The 15,460-nt window shown below is 39.5% G+C and overlaps 1 protein-coding gene across 1 annotated transcript in view; it reads right to left on the bottom strand.

Moving 5' to 3' along the window:
* Window positions 1-15,460, bottom strand: part of LOC142155399 (guanine nucleotide-binding protein G(q) subunit alpha) — a 102,618-nt gene that overhangs the window by 46,532 nt on the left and 40,626 nt on the right. The window contains exon 2 of the mRNA XM_075211023.1: window positions 14,841-15,025. Within this exon, the coding sequence (XP_075067124.1) occupies window positions 14,841-15,025 (185 nt within the window). The remainder of the gene's footprint in view (window positions 1-14,840; window positions 15,026-15,460) is intronic.

Consider the following 15,460-nt stretch of genomic DNA (forward strand, 5'->3'; position numbering starts at 1 on the left):
ATCTAACAAAATCTTAACGGAGTACCACAAATCATTGCTAAACAAAAGGCAGTGTTAATCGCTCTTCTAAAAGGCTTACCCTAAGGAAACTTTTTTTTCTATACAAATCAATAGTGAGTGACAAGTAGTTATGAGATTTACAATACTTTCTTAGGATTATGTGTTGAACAGACAAAGTACAATTTGATTTCAAGGATCACACAGCAATGCAGGTGTTGCCAAGTCCATAATTTAAGTTTTGTGTAATAATGTGAAATAACACAGGAAAAAAGTATTGAATACTCTTCCTAAAATTTAATACTATGTACAAAAGACTTAGTTGGTAATGACAGCTTCAAGACGCCTCCTGTATGGAGAAACTAGTTCCATGTATTGCTCGGGTGTGATTTTGCCCCATTCTTCAAGCAAATAGTCTTCAAATCTTGAAGGTTCCGTGGGCTTCTTCTATGAACTCTGATCTTCAGTTCTTTTCATAGACTTTCAATTGGATTCAAGTCAGGTGATTGGCTAGGCCATTCTAGTAGCTTTATTTTCTCCCTCTGAAACAAATTGAGAGTGTCCTTGGCTGTATGTTTGGAATCATTGTCTTTCTGAAATGTTCACCCTTGTTTCATCTTTAGCATCCTGGTAGATGGCAGCAGATTTTTATCAAGAATGTCTCTGTACATTTTTCCATTCATCCTTTCTTCAATTATATGCAGTATACCAGTACTGTGTGCAGAAAAACAGCCCCACATCATGATGTTCCCACCTCCAAACTTCACTGTCGGTCTGGTGTTTTTGGGGTGATATGCATTGCCATCTCTCCTCCAAACATGTATTATGGCATCCAAAGAGTTCAATTTTGCTCTCATTTGACCACACTATATTCTCCCAGTATGTGACAGGCTTGTCCAAATGTTGTGCAGCAAACTAGCTTCAAAATGTTGTTTTCTTCAGCAAAGGAGTCTTGCGTGGCAAGTGTGCATACAGGCGGTTGAGTGCATTACTTGTTTTCTTTGAAACAATTGTACCTGCTTATTCCAGGTCTTTCTGAAGCTCTCCACAAGTGCTCCTTGGACAACTCTTCTGATAATTGTTTTCTATTCTCTGTCAGAAATCTTGCGAGGTGCACCTAGTCATGGCCGGTTTATGGTTAAATGATGTTCTTTCCACTTCCATGTTATGGCCCAAACAGTGCTCACTAGAACATTCAGCAGTTTAGAGATCCATTTGTAACCAATGCCATCAGTATGTTTTGCAACAATAAGGTAGCAAATGTCTGGAGAGAGCTCTGCTTTTACCCATCACGAGAGGTTTCTTGTGTAACACCTTCGTAATGAGACACCTTTTTATAGTCCACCAGTTGTGGCTGAACCAAATGGTTGGATTGCTTTCTAATTACTGATAGATTTCATCTGGTGTCTTGGCTTTCCATGCCTTTAAGCACCTCCCTTTCTTCATGTGTTCAATACTTTTTCCCTGTGTCATTTCACAATATTACACAAAACTTAAATTATGGACATTTATGGTTTGATTCCTTTGCATGTGTGGATTGCAAGGGTTGTTGCTGACATTTGGTGTAAATTTCATTACAATAGCCACATTAAATATATGTTTACTGAGAAAAATGCTGATGTGTTCAATACTTATTTCACCAGCTGTATATACACTATATGGACAAAAGTATTCGGACGTTTGACCATTACAGCAACAGGGACTGTAATGATATTGTATTCAAATACATATACTTTAATATGGAGTTGGTCCCCCTTTTGCATCGATAACAGCTTCCACTATTCTTGGAGGGCTTGCCACAATATGTTGGAGTGTTTCTGTGGGAATTTGTGCCCATTTATTCTGTAGAGCATTTATGAAGTCAGGCATTGATATTGGCCGAGAAGGTCTGGCTCACAATCTCTGTTTCAGTTCGTCCCAAAAATGTTCGATGGGGTTGAGGTCAGGGCTCTGTGCGGGCCAGTCAAGGTCTTCCACACTGAACGCATCAAACCATGTCTTTATAAACTAAAAAAGAAAATTGCAGCGCTAAAAACTTAGCTGGCTTAAAGTAAAGAATGATATAATGTGGAACAAAGCCTGAGGTCACGGATCATCATAAATAAATATAAAATTTATTATTGACAAGTATTAAAGATATAACACAACTAACCAGCTTAAAATGGTAATTATACACAAAAGCATTGAATGGAACTACCCCCATAAAACGAATCACAGTGCACTGTGATATAGCATGTATGAAATGTTAACATATGCAAACCAACTTTAAACGCTATTAAATATGATAGATGTGACAGCTGTCCATTGTGTAGCGAAAAGGAATTGCAATAGAAAAATCTTTCAGAGTGGCTCCACAATGGTGAAAAGCACTAGCTAGTGCCACAAATGTCTAGGATCTTAGTGTGGTGAATCATGTCTGGGCAAATAGTCATAAGTCGATTTAAGATCTGTATATTTTTTGGTATGGTGTTGACTCGCACTCAGAAAATCAGATACAGAGAAATAGTGTACACCGAAAAGAGATACTCTCACTGAATTCGGATTAGGTGTTCACCACACTGCATCCACTGTTGTGGCTATATGCGGGAGTCAGAAGATGGCACTAAAGCACATAGTCCACAAGCTTGAAACTGGTGCAGATAAAGAAAAACTGGATAGAAGTGGGTATTGGATAGTAGCCCTGTACCCCTAAACCATGTCTTTGTGTAGTCCTTGCTTTGTGCACTGGGTCACAGTTATGTTGGAATAGAAAAGTTGCTTCAGTATACCAAGTGATTTTGGACAATGCTATGATTCCAACTTTGTGACATTAAGATTGCACTTCACTGGAGATAAGAGGCCCATCCCAAACCCAGAATAACAGCCCAATGCCATTATAAAGTCACTGCTGTCCGTTTTCCTTAGCTTTGTCAAACATAAATATCTCATAATGGTGACACCCTATAGTATCCCTCACCTTTCCAATAAGCACAATCTCTAGTTTGTCTTTATTAAAGGGGAATAGGACTTGAAGAAATTAGGCGTGTACACACTTTCCTCCTTGTCTCATCCTATTACACACGTCCAATCCGGCAGTGAGCCATTGCTCCTCTGTACTTCACTGCAACAAATGTCACTTGTCTGAGGTAAATTTTGTTTTTAGGGCAGATGTTCACAATATATCTCAGTCTCTGATTACTAACTATTTTTCCCTATCACTACCTCTGATAATTTATCACAGTCCTGCAAAGGGGTGTACAAATTATCTTCAGGCCTTCCCATGAAGTCCCTATCTGCCTAATAATAAGATTCACAATACAAAGTCCCAATAAATGATAAATAAACAGGGGTTACTTGGTCTCTGGGACATCACTGTGAGCAGAGCTTTATCAAACCCCAACATTAGTGCATATTTGCGGGCCATCATGTCTGCCGGCACTACAATTATTTCTTATTTTATCATGCTACTACCATAATATTAATAGTCATGGGACCGAAAAATAAACATTCATATTATGCCACATAGTTGTGTCCTCAATTCATATTATGCCTCACAGTTAGGCCCCCAGCTATCGTCATCCCTCATACTCACCTTAGATGCTGCTCTTCCATTCCACAGGAGCTGCTTCAACTAAAGTATGCACAGTAGCTCTGTTTTGGCCATTATCAGCTGGTTTAATGAGCCAGCTGCGGCGCTCGGCATGCCAGACAGAAGTGGTCCGTGTGCCATGTGTGGAAAGCATGCTGGGGTTTGCCGACCCCTGCTGTAATGAGTGATTTAAATGTATTTTATGGAGAGTAATATTAAAACAAACTCCAAACAGATAGGGCCCTGGTAGGAATCAAACTCATGACCTCAGCACTACGAAGTACTAACCACTTAACCACTGTGCTGTCCAAAATCGCCAAATTACAAAGATGGGTAGGTAGAAAAGGACACTATGTGAGATAACAAACTTTGAGGCACTGTTATGAAAATTAATAGGAGGGGTATAAATCTGACTATTTTAGTGATGTTATAACACAACAGAGTATTCAAACTTCTTACAGCAGCTTTCTTGGAAATCCTACTATGAGCTACCACACTGAATTAATAATCATGCTTTGATTAAGCATCATCAGACGCGATTAAAAAAAAAAAACACCTTACACTCAATTGAAATTGAATATCAAAAACTTGTTGGAGATCATTATGTAAACCTGGCTCACATAACTGGTAGAGAAAGAAAGAGGGAAAGAAAGAAATGAAAATAAAAGAAGAATATTTCATGGCCTGTATGTATATTGTAAGTAAATACACATCTCTCAAAGTTGTCCTCACCAAGTACTAACATTTGACAAATATAATCTCAGGAGAGAAATAACCCACAACATAGTTTACTTTGTCATGATTTATTCGACAAAAAAAGCAAGTCAACAGCTAGAATCTGAACAGTTACTATAGGCAACATTTTCACTTTTCACACCTGCCGGAAACTCGCAGCTTGATAAATTTACCCCCATGTGTGAAAAGAAAAGTAAACCCCAATATTGAAAATATTGTTTCATTCAGATTTAACTTTGCAAACATAAAATCGTATTGAGATTTTTTTGGGAGATAATGAAACTTCACCTGGCCATCCCTCAATGATAGCCATGCCTGTTCAGCCTTTTTCTGATGCTATAGTGACAAAAACCTATAGCACCATGGGGGTTGGGTATGCTTGAACGATGACGGTAAATCCGACAAAGAAGAAGGAAAATTCCGATTTCAGCAAAAAAACGATTGCCACCGCTCCATGGATGTAGCTTTTGGGTTAATTGCAATTTCTCACATACATTCTGATCTTTGGGTGAATTTGAAGTGAAAGGCTGCTGGCAGCCTAGGCCCACAAAAGTCTGAGGGATTTTGATAGAGTAAAATCCTTTAGATGCTTAACACTACATAGTAGAATATAAAAAACTTAATAAATGTTGCAAAGCCTTCCACCCTGCGTCTCCAACCTCTCCTGTGTACAAAATGACACCATCCAGTGTCTGTCCACCACCACTCACGTCCCCTAAAGGATTCATTTATTTGGCTAGAAAAAAATCTGTACTACAAGAAAATGGCCTGCACTGTCCTACACTGTAGACAAATATAGATATCAATATATCTCCATATTTTAGCTCCCCTCCCTGTCCAACTGGTATTAGGTAATTACTGGGTGTTTATTGCTAGTGGTTTACTTGCCTTTAAAGGCAGCATCAGACAAGACTTAAAGTACATCATGTTAAAATTCAGTTTGAATTCATGTTTATATTCAATTGTAAAACTGGTCAGAAGGGGGAGACTTTGGGGTGAGTTGTTAAGTTTAAAATGTATTGGAAGTGTCTGGAACAAACACTCCTGGTTTTTAATACAGAATACAGCGTGAAGTAAATTCACACAAGAAATACAACTATCCATTGTTTTGACAGCCTACCATCAGCTTCAAGGGGTGGTTCCAACCAAAATACACGTTTACCCTACTACTTCAATGCAGAAAATAGTTTATCAAGATACTTATCCTTGCCCATTCTATAGACCAGTGGTTCCCAAACTTTTGCCGTTCGCAGCACCCTTTAGAGTCTCCAAATTTTTTCAAGGCACCCCTCCAATATAATTATTGAGCAGTCCTGTTTTAGAAGTAGTTGGGTCAAAAAATTGTAATAAGTATTTAGGTCAGGACAGAAATACTTATTTAGTTGTATGGAAAAATGCCCCCTCTGCATCCAAACACTTTGCCCCCTCTGCATCCAGACACACTGCCCCCTCTGCATCCAGACACACTGCCCCCTCTGCATCCAGACACACTGCCCTCTCTGCATCCAGACACACTGCCCTCTCTCACGCTGTCCCCCCTCCTCTGCTCTCTGTCACGCTGTCACTCTCCTGCTGTCACCCTCCTCTGCCCCGCTGTCACCCTCCTCTGCCCCGCTGTCACCCTCCTGCTGTCACCCTCCTCTGCCCCGCTGTCACTCTCCTGCTGTCACCCTCCTCTGCCCCGCTGTCACCCTCCTCTGCCTCTTCTCTGCCCCGCTGTCACTCTCCTGCTGTCACCCTCCTCTGCCTCTTCTCTGCCCCGCTGTCACTCTCCTGCTGTCACCCTCCTCTGCCTCTTCTCTGCCCCGCTGTCACTCTCCTCTGCCTCTTCTCTGCCCCGCTGTCACTCTCCTGCTGTCACCCTCCTCTGCCCCACTGTCACTCTCCTGCTGTCACCCTCCTCTGCCTCTTCTCTGCCCCGCTGTCACTCTCCTCTGCCTCTTCTCTGCCCCGCTGTCACTCTCCTGCTGTCACCCTCCTCTGCCCCGCTGTCACTCTCCTGTTGTCACCCTCCTCTGCCCTGCTGTAACTCTCCTGCTGTCACCCTCCTCTGCCCCACTGTCACTCTCCTGCTGTCACCCTCCTCTGCCTCTTCTCTGCCCCGCTGTCACTCTCCTCTGCCTCTTCTCTGCCCCGCTGTCACTCTCCTGCTGTCACCCTCCTCTGCCCCGCTGTCACTCTCCTGTTGTCACCCTCCTCTGCCCTGCTGTCACTCTCCTGCTGTCACCCTCCTCTGCCCCACTGTCACTCTCCTGCTGTCACCCTCCTCTGCCTCTTCTCTGCCCCGCTGTCACGATCCCTCTAACTTCTCTTCCGTGGGCCAGCCATATAAAAAAAAAAACAAAGAACACAGTAACTTGCCAATCCGCCGGGCGCCGGGACCCAGCAGCCTCCTCTCTCCCGCAGCAGCTGTCATTTGTGATTTGACAAAAACATATTTAGCAGGCACTTCTACCCAAAACACACAGCACTACAGTACTTACAGCAATCTATTAATACCATTTTTGTTGCATTCACAACTACTCTAAAGTTAGAATAATTTAACCTCTGAAAACTATTCACCCACTGAAGCCCTCATTTATCTCAAACCATGCCTACTGTTAAAGACAGAAGGAAATGAAAACAAACGTTTCTTGAAGAAAGTAAGTTTAATTTGATATTATCTTGTTCTTTTACAAGGTGGCCCTTTCTAGACTTGACAAGAGAAGACAAATATATGTTATATAGAAGAGTCAACTGTCAGAAGTGAAATGATCGCCTGATAATATTTGTATTTGGACATCAATTTTAGACATGGAATTTGCAGCTGTTCCAGCAGTGATTATCAAACGGCAATTACATGATTCTGATTAAATTGGTTATCATCTTTGTTTTTTTACATTTTAAATCCTCTTCGGAAAAAATTATTATTGTCTAAATTCCAAATATTAAGAACAGATGGTGAGAATTTCATCCTGTATTTAGAATTAGAAAAAAAAATGTCTGGGCCAGCGTTACCATTAGGCTAGAAAGCCAAAGGTTACATGGTGTTTAAAACACTGATTGAGGGACATAATGTCCCTCTTCCAGTGATTGTAATGCCCCATCAGCAGTGCCCACACACACAGCACCAGCCACTGACCTGGAGGAGAAGCAGCTGGAAACTTCTTACCTGTAAAGTGATCAGCTGCTGATCCTTAAGGTCAAGGAGGGTCTGGCATATAGGTGCTAGGATAGGATGTCACTGCCCAGTGCTACTCTCCCGGACTGAAGGGAGCAGGAGGAGATGTCACCCGTTCCCTTCAAGTCTACCAAGGTAAGAAGCTGCGGGGGGGGGGGTGCACCATCTGAGTGGGGGGCGCAGGGTTGTACTGTGTAGTTGGTGACTGATATAAAACTTGGTACACACTACCCACCTTTTCTGAAAAAAGTTTGTTGAGGAGTTTCTGTTAACAGAAGTGTGACAACATAAATAATGGTATGTCAACACAACATGTCACTTAGATTGTGTAGAATAAAACTATGGATGTCAAATAATATTTTAAATGTAGCCATCATGGTTACATACTAGGAATGATGCATGATTATTATAATATATAACTACCAGATAAACAAGAGTATTAATATGCAAAGGGTTTATTAATAAATCGGCTAGCTTTGGGGAAAGCGTTAAATTACACTTTATCTAGAAGTTTTTATATTTTTTTCAATTCAATGTCTCCTATCTGTTACATGCAACAATCATGTTTTTATTTCTGTTCAGTCTGCAAGCAACCAGGCTCAGACTTGGCGGTGTTTAAAGTTCTTTAAAGTGCACCCACCAAAAAAACATGTACAGATTAGAACATTCCAGACTCCCACTTCTCACAGGACTGCAGAGATTAATCACACCAAGTTATGGTGTGGCAGATTCTTGCATAAAAGGGGCGGAGCTTATCAGTTTTCTGGGATTTGTCCTGAATAGAATGCAGAATGCTGCAATTTGTTGTAGTTGTCTATGAGAGAGAGGGGCAGTTAAGCCTGGGATCATACCTGACACGCTTTAGGTTAGTGAGAGATCCTGCTGTAAGTTAGGGAGAGGGAGTGGTGACTGGGGCCCTGTGTAATTAAGCCCCTCCTCTACACAGGATCCAGGAGGTTGCCGACTCTTCTGGGAGGACGCTGTGAAATTCCTGAGTCTCCCGGACACTTCTGGAGAGTTGGCCAGATATTTAGCATGGACCCGTTCCCAGTGGATACACTTCTAACAAAAATACTTCTAATACGAATATATTCTGACAAACTACATTCGAATGTCCTGAAATAGGTCTTATTTCGTACATGCGTGATGCTACTAGATCAGGGGTCAGGGAACTTTTTTACCTTTTACCCCCAAATATATTTAGATATGCCGTCGTTACCCCCTTGATTTGAAAAGAAGGAAATCATATATTATTAGAATTCCAAATTTTATTGAATCCATTCAAAATGTCTTTGAAAGCTTCAACTTCAAAACTTCAGGTTTTGGAGAAATGATGCTGCTTCATTTTTGATACGAGAGCATCAATATTGGGGCATTTTGATGTCAGAGCAATTTGGATACAGTCTTCAGCATCCAATCGATTTCTCTGCTTTGTTTTTATGTTCATTAGAGTGGAAAATCCTTGTTCGCAAAGGTAGGTTGTTGCAAAAGGCAGCAACTTTTTGACTGCCTTCTCATGTGCAATTTCAAATGCCTTTCCAGCTGTTGACATCCAAAAATGTGACAGCTCTGCTTTGTTATCAAATGCAATACGTGCTTCATTATTGCATCGAAGCTCAAGAAGTGCCTCTGCCAACCCTTGAGGCTCTTCTGGTACAACAGCAATTTCCCATTTAAAGGGGTCTACAATCCAACTGACAGCATGTGACTCTGCAGCATTACCCCAGGAATTTAATTTTCACCCCATTTGGGGTAATTTACCCGTTCCCTGACCACTGTACTAGATGTATATACTCATCTAAATAATACCTGCATAAACAGCGAGTTCTGATTCATACCTTCCATACTTATTAGGAAAATATTTGAAATATAAGTAATTAGGCCCCTACTGTTATTTATAAATAAATATATATATTGTATTTATGAGACTACAAAACACTCTTTTGTGACTTACACACGCACACACCAACTCTTGATAGCAATATTGGAGAGTTTACTACACAAATTTTTCCTATTGTGTTTGGTATGTATTTAGTGTTTAAAGTGTGCTCATCTGTTTTTGCAGTTATTAATAAAAGTCATTTTTATAGTAATTCAGTCTCTACAAATGGAGCTGGTGTGCACCTTAAAAGAAGATTAAGAGAAAAATAAAATACAGCATGTGTTCCATGTGAATAGTGCTATGTTAGGAGATGCCGATGATGTGTAATGCTGGCTGCATTAATGGACTGTGAGCATGGCAGGCAGCAACACATATATTCTCTTCTATGGAAGTACTGCAGACAAGACTAATTGCATAATTTAGTCATTGTGGCCTTAACTCTTGTTGTTATGAATTTCATTTGCATAAAAACAAAAATTTAACATAACTTGCAGAAAAGCACATTTCTACAGAGATTGCTTTAAGTGAATAAACCTGCCTTTTCTTGATGCTGAGCTAAACACATTTCCTACTGTCCCAAATAGGAAAAAAAATAATCAACTGTATTTGCAAAAAAATACAGTGCAAAACAAATATTAAATTGTTCACGTTCTTTATTATCAACCCTGCTGTATGTATAACACTAAGAGGGGGGTGGGACTTCTGCTGAATTCTAATGCTCTACCTGCGAGTGAAGAGTCACAAGCAACCCTGGACAAGCAACGTTTAAGCCTTGCACACATGAACGTTATTTTAAAGCGTTTAAACGTGTGTTAGCACAGCCTATTGAACAAGCTTTGACTCTCTTAAAAAAATAATGTGACTGGAACTGTACAGAAGCTTGTTTGGTAACAAAGTGTCAATTGACATTGTCTGCAGCATTCTGAAGTGTTGCTCTTAGGTAAATTAGAATAGAAATCTAAGTACACAAAACGTTATGCTGCAAGGAAGTTTTGCGACATGTTAAAGTATGGGTAAAGTAGAAGGTTTTTGTCTGTGCTTGAACAAGCATTTTTCAATACGTGTATACACGCATTTACTCGGGTGCAGGACTGCAGAGAGAATATAAAGCAGTACCAAACAGATTTCTGATGCACAGGTTACACAGCCACTTCTATGTGTGTTCTTTTAGACACTGGTGAAAGAGCTTGTGGACTTTTAGGATTGCATTTATAGTTGCATCAATTTAATCTAAAACAGGAATTTTTCAATGTTCAAATCACATCCTGCCCATATAAAATCAAATATGAAAAAACCCCCAGACAAAAGATAGTGGTATTAGTTATCCAAAAATATGGACGCCATAGGATGTAAGAAAAAAAAAAAAAAAAAGCAAACAATGTGTTTGAGCCTTTGAAACATCCACATATGGTCACAATAACTTAAATGTCTACTATACACAAAAATAAAAGCTGTCGCTGTAAATTGACATTGTGTATTACTGTAAATTTCAGCCTGCATTAAGAAAAGGGAATCTATTCCAATAATCCTATTATCACCAGTGGCTGGTTAAGAGCCTGAGACCATTTTTCTTTATTTCAATGGTTCCGAACTAATCCTGGGTCGCAGTTGGTAGTTGTGTGTCTGGGTTCGTATAATATGTTCTACAAACTTAAATGACAAAAAAATGTGTTGCAGTAAGGGAGGGAACATAGAATTGTGTTATTGTTCACTGAGCAATACACTGCACAATACATTACATAGATCTGCATAAAAGAAAAAGGATTTGTACACAAACCGAGAAAGGTGTGTGCACTTCCAATCCTTTCTTTAACTCTTATGTATTATTTTACCGTGAAGACTGACTCACCCATCCCAGTTTCATTTATATATACTTCCAACAATCCTACTGCTATAGCTCTTTCCTCGCTACTCTTTATCCCTAGAAAGTAAGATACTTGCATCTGGAAATTTTTTGTTAAATGTTCAGTGCCACCCTCTCAATCTCCCACGGCAGCCAATGCAAATTCCCAGCTCCCATCAAGATGCTTCAGTTCATAAGTAAAAGCAGCTTGGGATTAGGTAGAAATATGTCTTCCCCACATCTGCTGACAGATCACCAGTCAGCAGAATGCAGCTGCTATCATTATCTGGACATTGCAGATTTCCAGGCTTGTGTCAAAATCAGGACAACAAAAAAAACCTACAGATCCAAGTAGAGAATCCGAGAACATAATGTTGTCCTTCCATCTTAAAATATCAGATTTAAATTGTTTCAAGAGTGCAAATATTCCTGCACGTTTATGAAATAAGGGCACAGTATAGTATAAAAAACAAGACAGTCAGATGCGGATTGAAGGCAATACTGCCGGCTTGTACATTAAGTGCTGGAAACGCAGTTGACAGCTGATGGCAACATTTTTTACCATGTCATTACGGTTATAAAACGCTGTAATGAACAGAACCACCATTTGTCTGCCAATCCAAATTCCATACAACCAGTGCTATATGTTGGGGACAAAATATGTGATAAAATGGAAAAAAAAACTGTGATAAGAGCACCACACTGAAACATTAAGAAACTAATTACACACTGATTACAGCCATTTATAGGCAAGAGACCTAGCTGCCCAACTCTAGTGAGTTGGAGGCAACTCCCTTGAAAAAGCACCACTAGAAATTATAGCCATCCCCTGATTGCATGGCCCAAATACTCTTCCATTTAGAGGAAGTTCTCCTTTCAGGCAGAGTGTTGCACTCTGACACCGTCTCCAGAGATTCACCTGCCACAACCTAAACAGTGGGTTTCAGTGCATAGTGGAATAGTGCAAATGGCAGGTGTATCAGAGGAAGCACCCCCAGCCATAGTAAGTATCTTGTTGTTTAACTCCAACCCACATTTCTTATTCCTCAGAAAAACAAAGACATTTACTGTAATTATATATATATATCTACACATTATTTTAATTTTAGATGGCAGGTACATGCTTTTGATAATTTGGCAGCAAACTGATTACAAGAGAAAGTACAAAGTATATATCTCACAGATACATATATATTTATAGTTTATTTATTTTTTAAACCCTCCCCATTTTATGAATTGAAAACCTCCCCATGTGCGATACTAGTAATCTTACTGCCCAGAACAAAGAATGCTCAATAAATGTCACCACTTATCTATGGCAGGAAACTAGCTGTATAATTGTCATGTCTGTTACTGAACAGATAATGAACATTTCCTTCAACCAAAAGACACATAGTCCAACAGTAGAAATTAAACTATGGCTTTTTTTTCTCTCTACCAAAAGTAAAAACTAACAAAAACATATCATTGGTGTATAAAGAAACACTGAAAGTGGAAGACTGGAAGGCTGCAACACCCCCCCCCCCCCCCCCCACCCCCACCTTAACGAAAAAACCTTTTCCCTTGATCGATTCCTTATAGAATATTCTCAAAAGTAGAGAAAGGAAAATAAATTGATGTAAATAATAAAAAGCTAAAAGACAAAGTACTGCTCATAGAAAAAGTGTTTATATTATAATAAATATTTTGAGAATTTCTTTAAAAAAATTGCATGCAAATAGCGGGCAGTGGAAATACAAAGAGCAAGACGGCTAGAGCTGCAGCAGATAGATGTCATAGAGCGTACCAGAGCCTGTGTGCTAGAAACTCTGCACGTACACTGCCTGCTATGAGCAGAGCAGGAAACTAGAAAGGGGAAGCACCAGGTTCCTGAGAAAAATACTGAGGAGCTGCTACCTTGGGCAGTACTTAATGTAAGTATAGTTTGGAAGTTTCTAGTACATGTACCCCCATCAGAGGTTCCTCAGGAAGATTCAAAGGGTGATTCGGCTGTTCTATTCAACTCAAATTATTAGAAAAAAACCCTCACAAACAAGATGGATAAGAACCTGAACACCACAGACTACCAGCATCAGATAACACACACACACACACACACACTGGATAACATACATCTTTTAACCTAAGCGATGTGGAACTTGCTGTTTTGCAGTAATGAACTAGGCCTTGCACAATTATATATTGTTTCCACACCAGTTTTAGAACCATTGGGGGATGGCTATGAATAGTGTTCTACATAATGGTGTAGTATAGGGGATGTTGATTAAAACAGATTCTGATATTTGTGTAGTTTAGCTAATGAAGGGAACAGTCTGATTGGTTGCTATGGGACTGTATTTACCTGTAGAACAGGATCCCTCAATGTCTGCACAAAATGTTACACGGAAGTAGACTTTCTAAACAGAATTCTGGAATATTATATATTCATTCAAATGCCCCCTATAATTTTGTAATTTAGTAGCAGATTACCATTATGTTGGACAAAGGGTTGCCTTGGAGGGGAGGGCCGAGTGGCATGTGGGTGCCTTTTAGGATGAGTAAGTGGCTGATATGGAGGTGCTGAGGTAATTTTGGAGCTCTTCATTTTAGAAAAGGGTAATGTGTGCTCCTTTTGAAGTAGATCATCAGGTTAGCCCATTAGAGTTTTAAGATCTCCTATCACAGCTCTTCAGTCAGAAACACAAAATATTCTTCCCTTCTGTGGGAATATCGGGCAGAGGCAAAATAATATAGTGAATAGTAGGGATAGGATAGGATAGGATAGGATAGGATAGAGGAGCAGTTTTAAAGGTAGTGCCCTTTACTATTCATCCATGGAAGACACAGTTAGCTCCGTCAAAGGAATAAGAAATGGGGCAGCCAGTGAAAAAGCAGGAAATCTTGAAATTAGAAAGTGCCAAAAGATATTTGAATTATGGACAAATAAACTGTCAGCTGACAATATTTCTTTCATGACTTACTATAAAAAGCCTACACCTGGTATATTGTTTTATTTGCTATAGAAGGAAGCTTTCCTATTTGAAAAGCTTTGAAGTAGTTAAATAAAACAGGAATTATTTTATAAATATAAAAACGTATAGATGTGTATTTAAGATTCAGCATACACTTGCCAAAGAGTGAAATAATGTATTTATGGTGCAGATGACTATCTACTAACAAGTGACATCATTCTAACAAAAGATATGAATAATTTCGCAATATAAAAAAATAAAATGATCATCTTGAGTGCATAATTGCTGCAGTAGGAAAACCAAACACAAATGTATGCCTATATCTTTATTATTGTTTTCTGCTACTAGATTGATTCCCCATCTGTTCTACTGAATAATAGCTTTACACTCAGGGGTCCCTTCATTCAGTACTACCACATCTGTGGCAAGACATGTTGAAAGGCTAAAAAGACAGATCCAGTTCTTCTGGGTCAACTGGATCTCAAGAAGCACAATGGCTACACAGGCCAATGTGATTTTAGATCTACATGATTTAGTAACTGCCCTCAGATATGGTTAGATTTTGATTGGCAACTGTTCTAAAACCACAGGCAGCTATTTTGGGCCAGCTTAGTCTAAAAATAACCGCACCGGCTTATACAGTACCACATCACATATCCATCAGCACCAGCTACAAAAGTCTGGTGTCACTGCACAGCACTTACCTTGTTGTGTTCATACTTGTATGGAATTTTAAGTGTCTCCGTAGCCCGGATCATAGCTTGCATTGCTGTGAATATGTTCTGGTACACAAGTTTAGTGAATCCTCTCTTATCTTCATCAGAATAGCCAGAGCCATGGATAATCCTCATCTGCTTGATAAATGTGCTTTTCCCACTTTCTCCTGTGCCTGTGGAACATAATAATAAAAAAAAAATTTAAAAAAAAAAAAGTTATTCATTCAAATAGATTGGTACAAAAAGTGCCCTACTACACAAGGTGGTATTAGCAGTGCTATAGATAATGGTTTGAATGTTCTTCTGGCTATACAACACTCCTGAATGTTGTTATGCTAGAATGTTAATCTCTGATGGAATACAAGTGGTAAGAATCTGCTCCTCCAGAGGCAACTGTTCTTTTTTAACTTTCTCCTGGATCAGTAAATGGCGTGTGGTCTTGGTAGTAGTGACTTGTTGAGTTTAAGTCAAAGTCCACTTTCATGGAGTTTATTTTAATGTGAAAATGGACCCTGAGGGATTCATATATGAAAATAATATGTCTATCCTATTGAATGGTCTAGGTATGTGCTATATACTTTCTCTACTTGAGTGGATATAACACTTGC

This window comes from Mixophyes fleayi, chromosome 1, assembly GCF_038048845.1.
Source record: "Mixophyes fleayi isolate aMixFle1 chromosome 1, aMixFle1.hap1, whole genome shotgun sequence".
NCBI lineage: Eukaryota > Metazoa > Chordata > Amphibia > Anura > Limnodynastidae > Mixophyes > Mixophyes fleayi.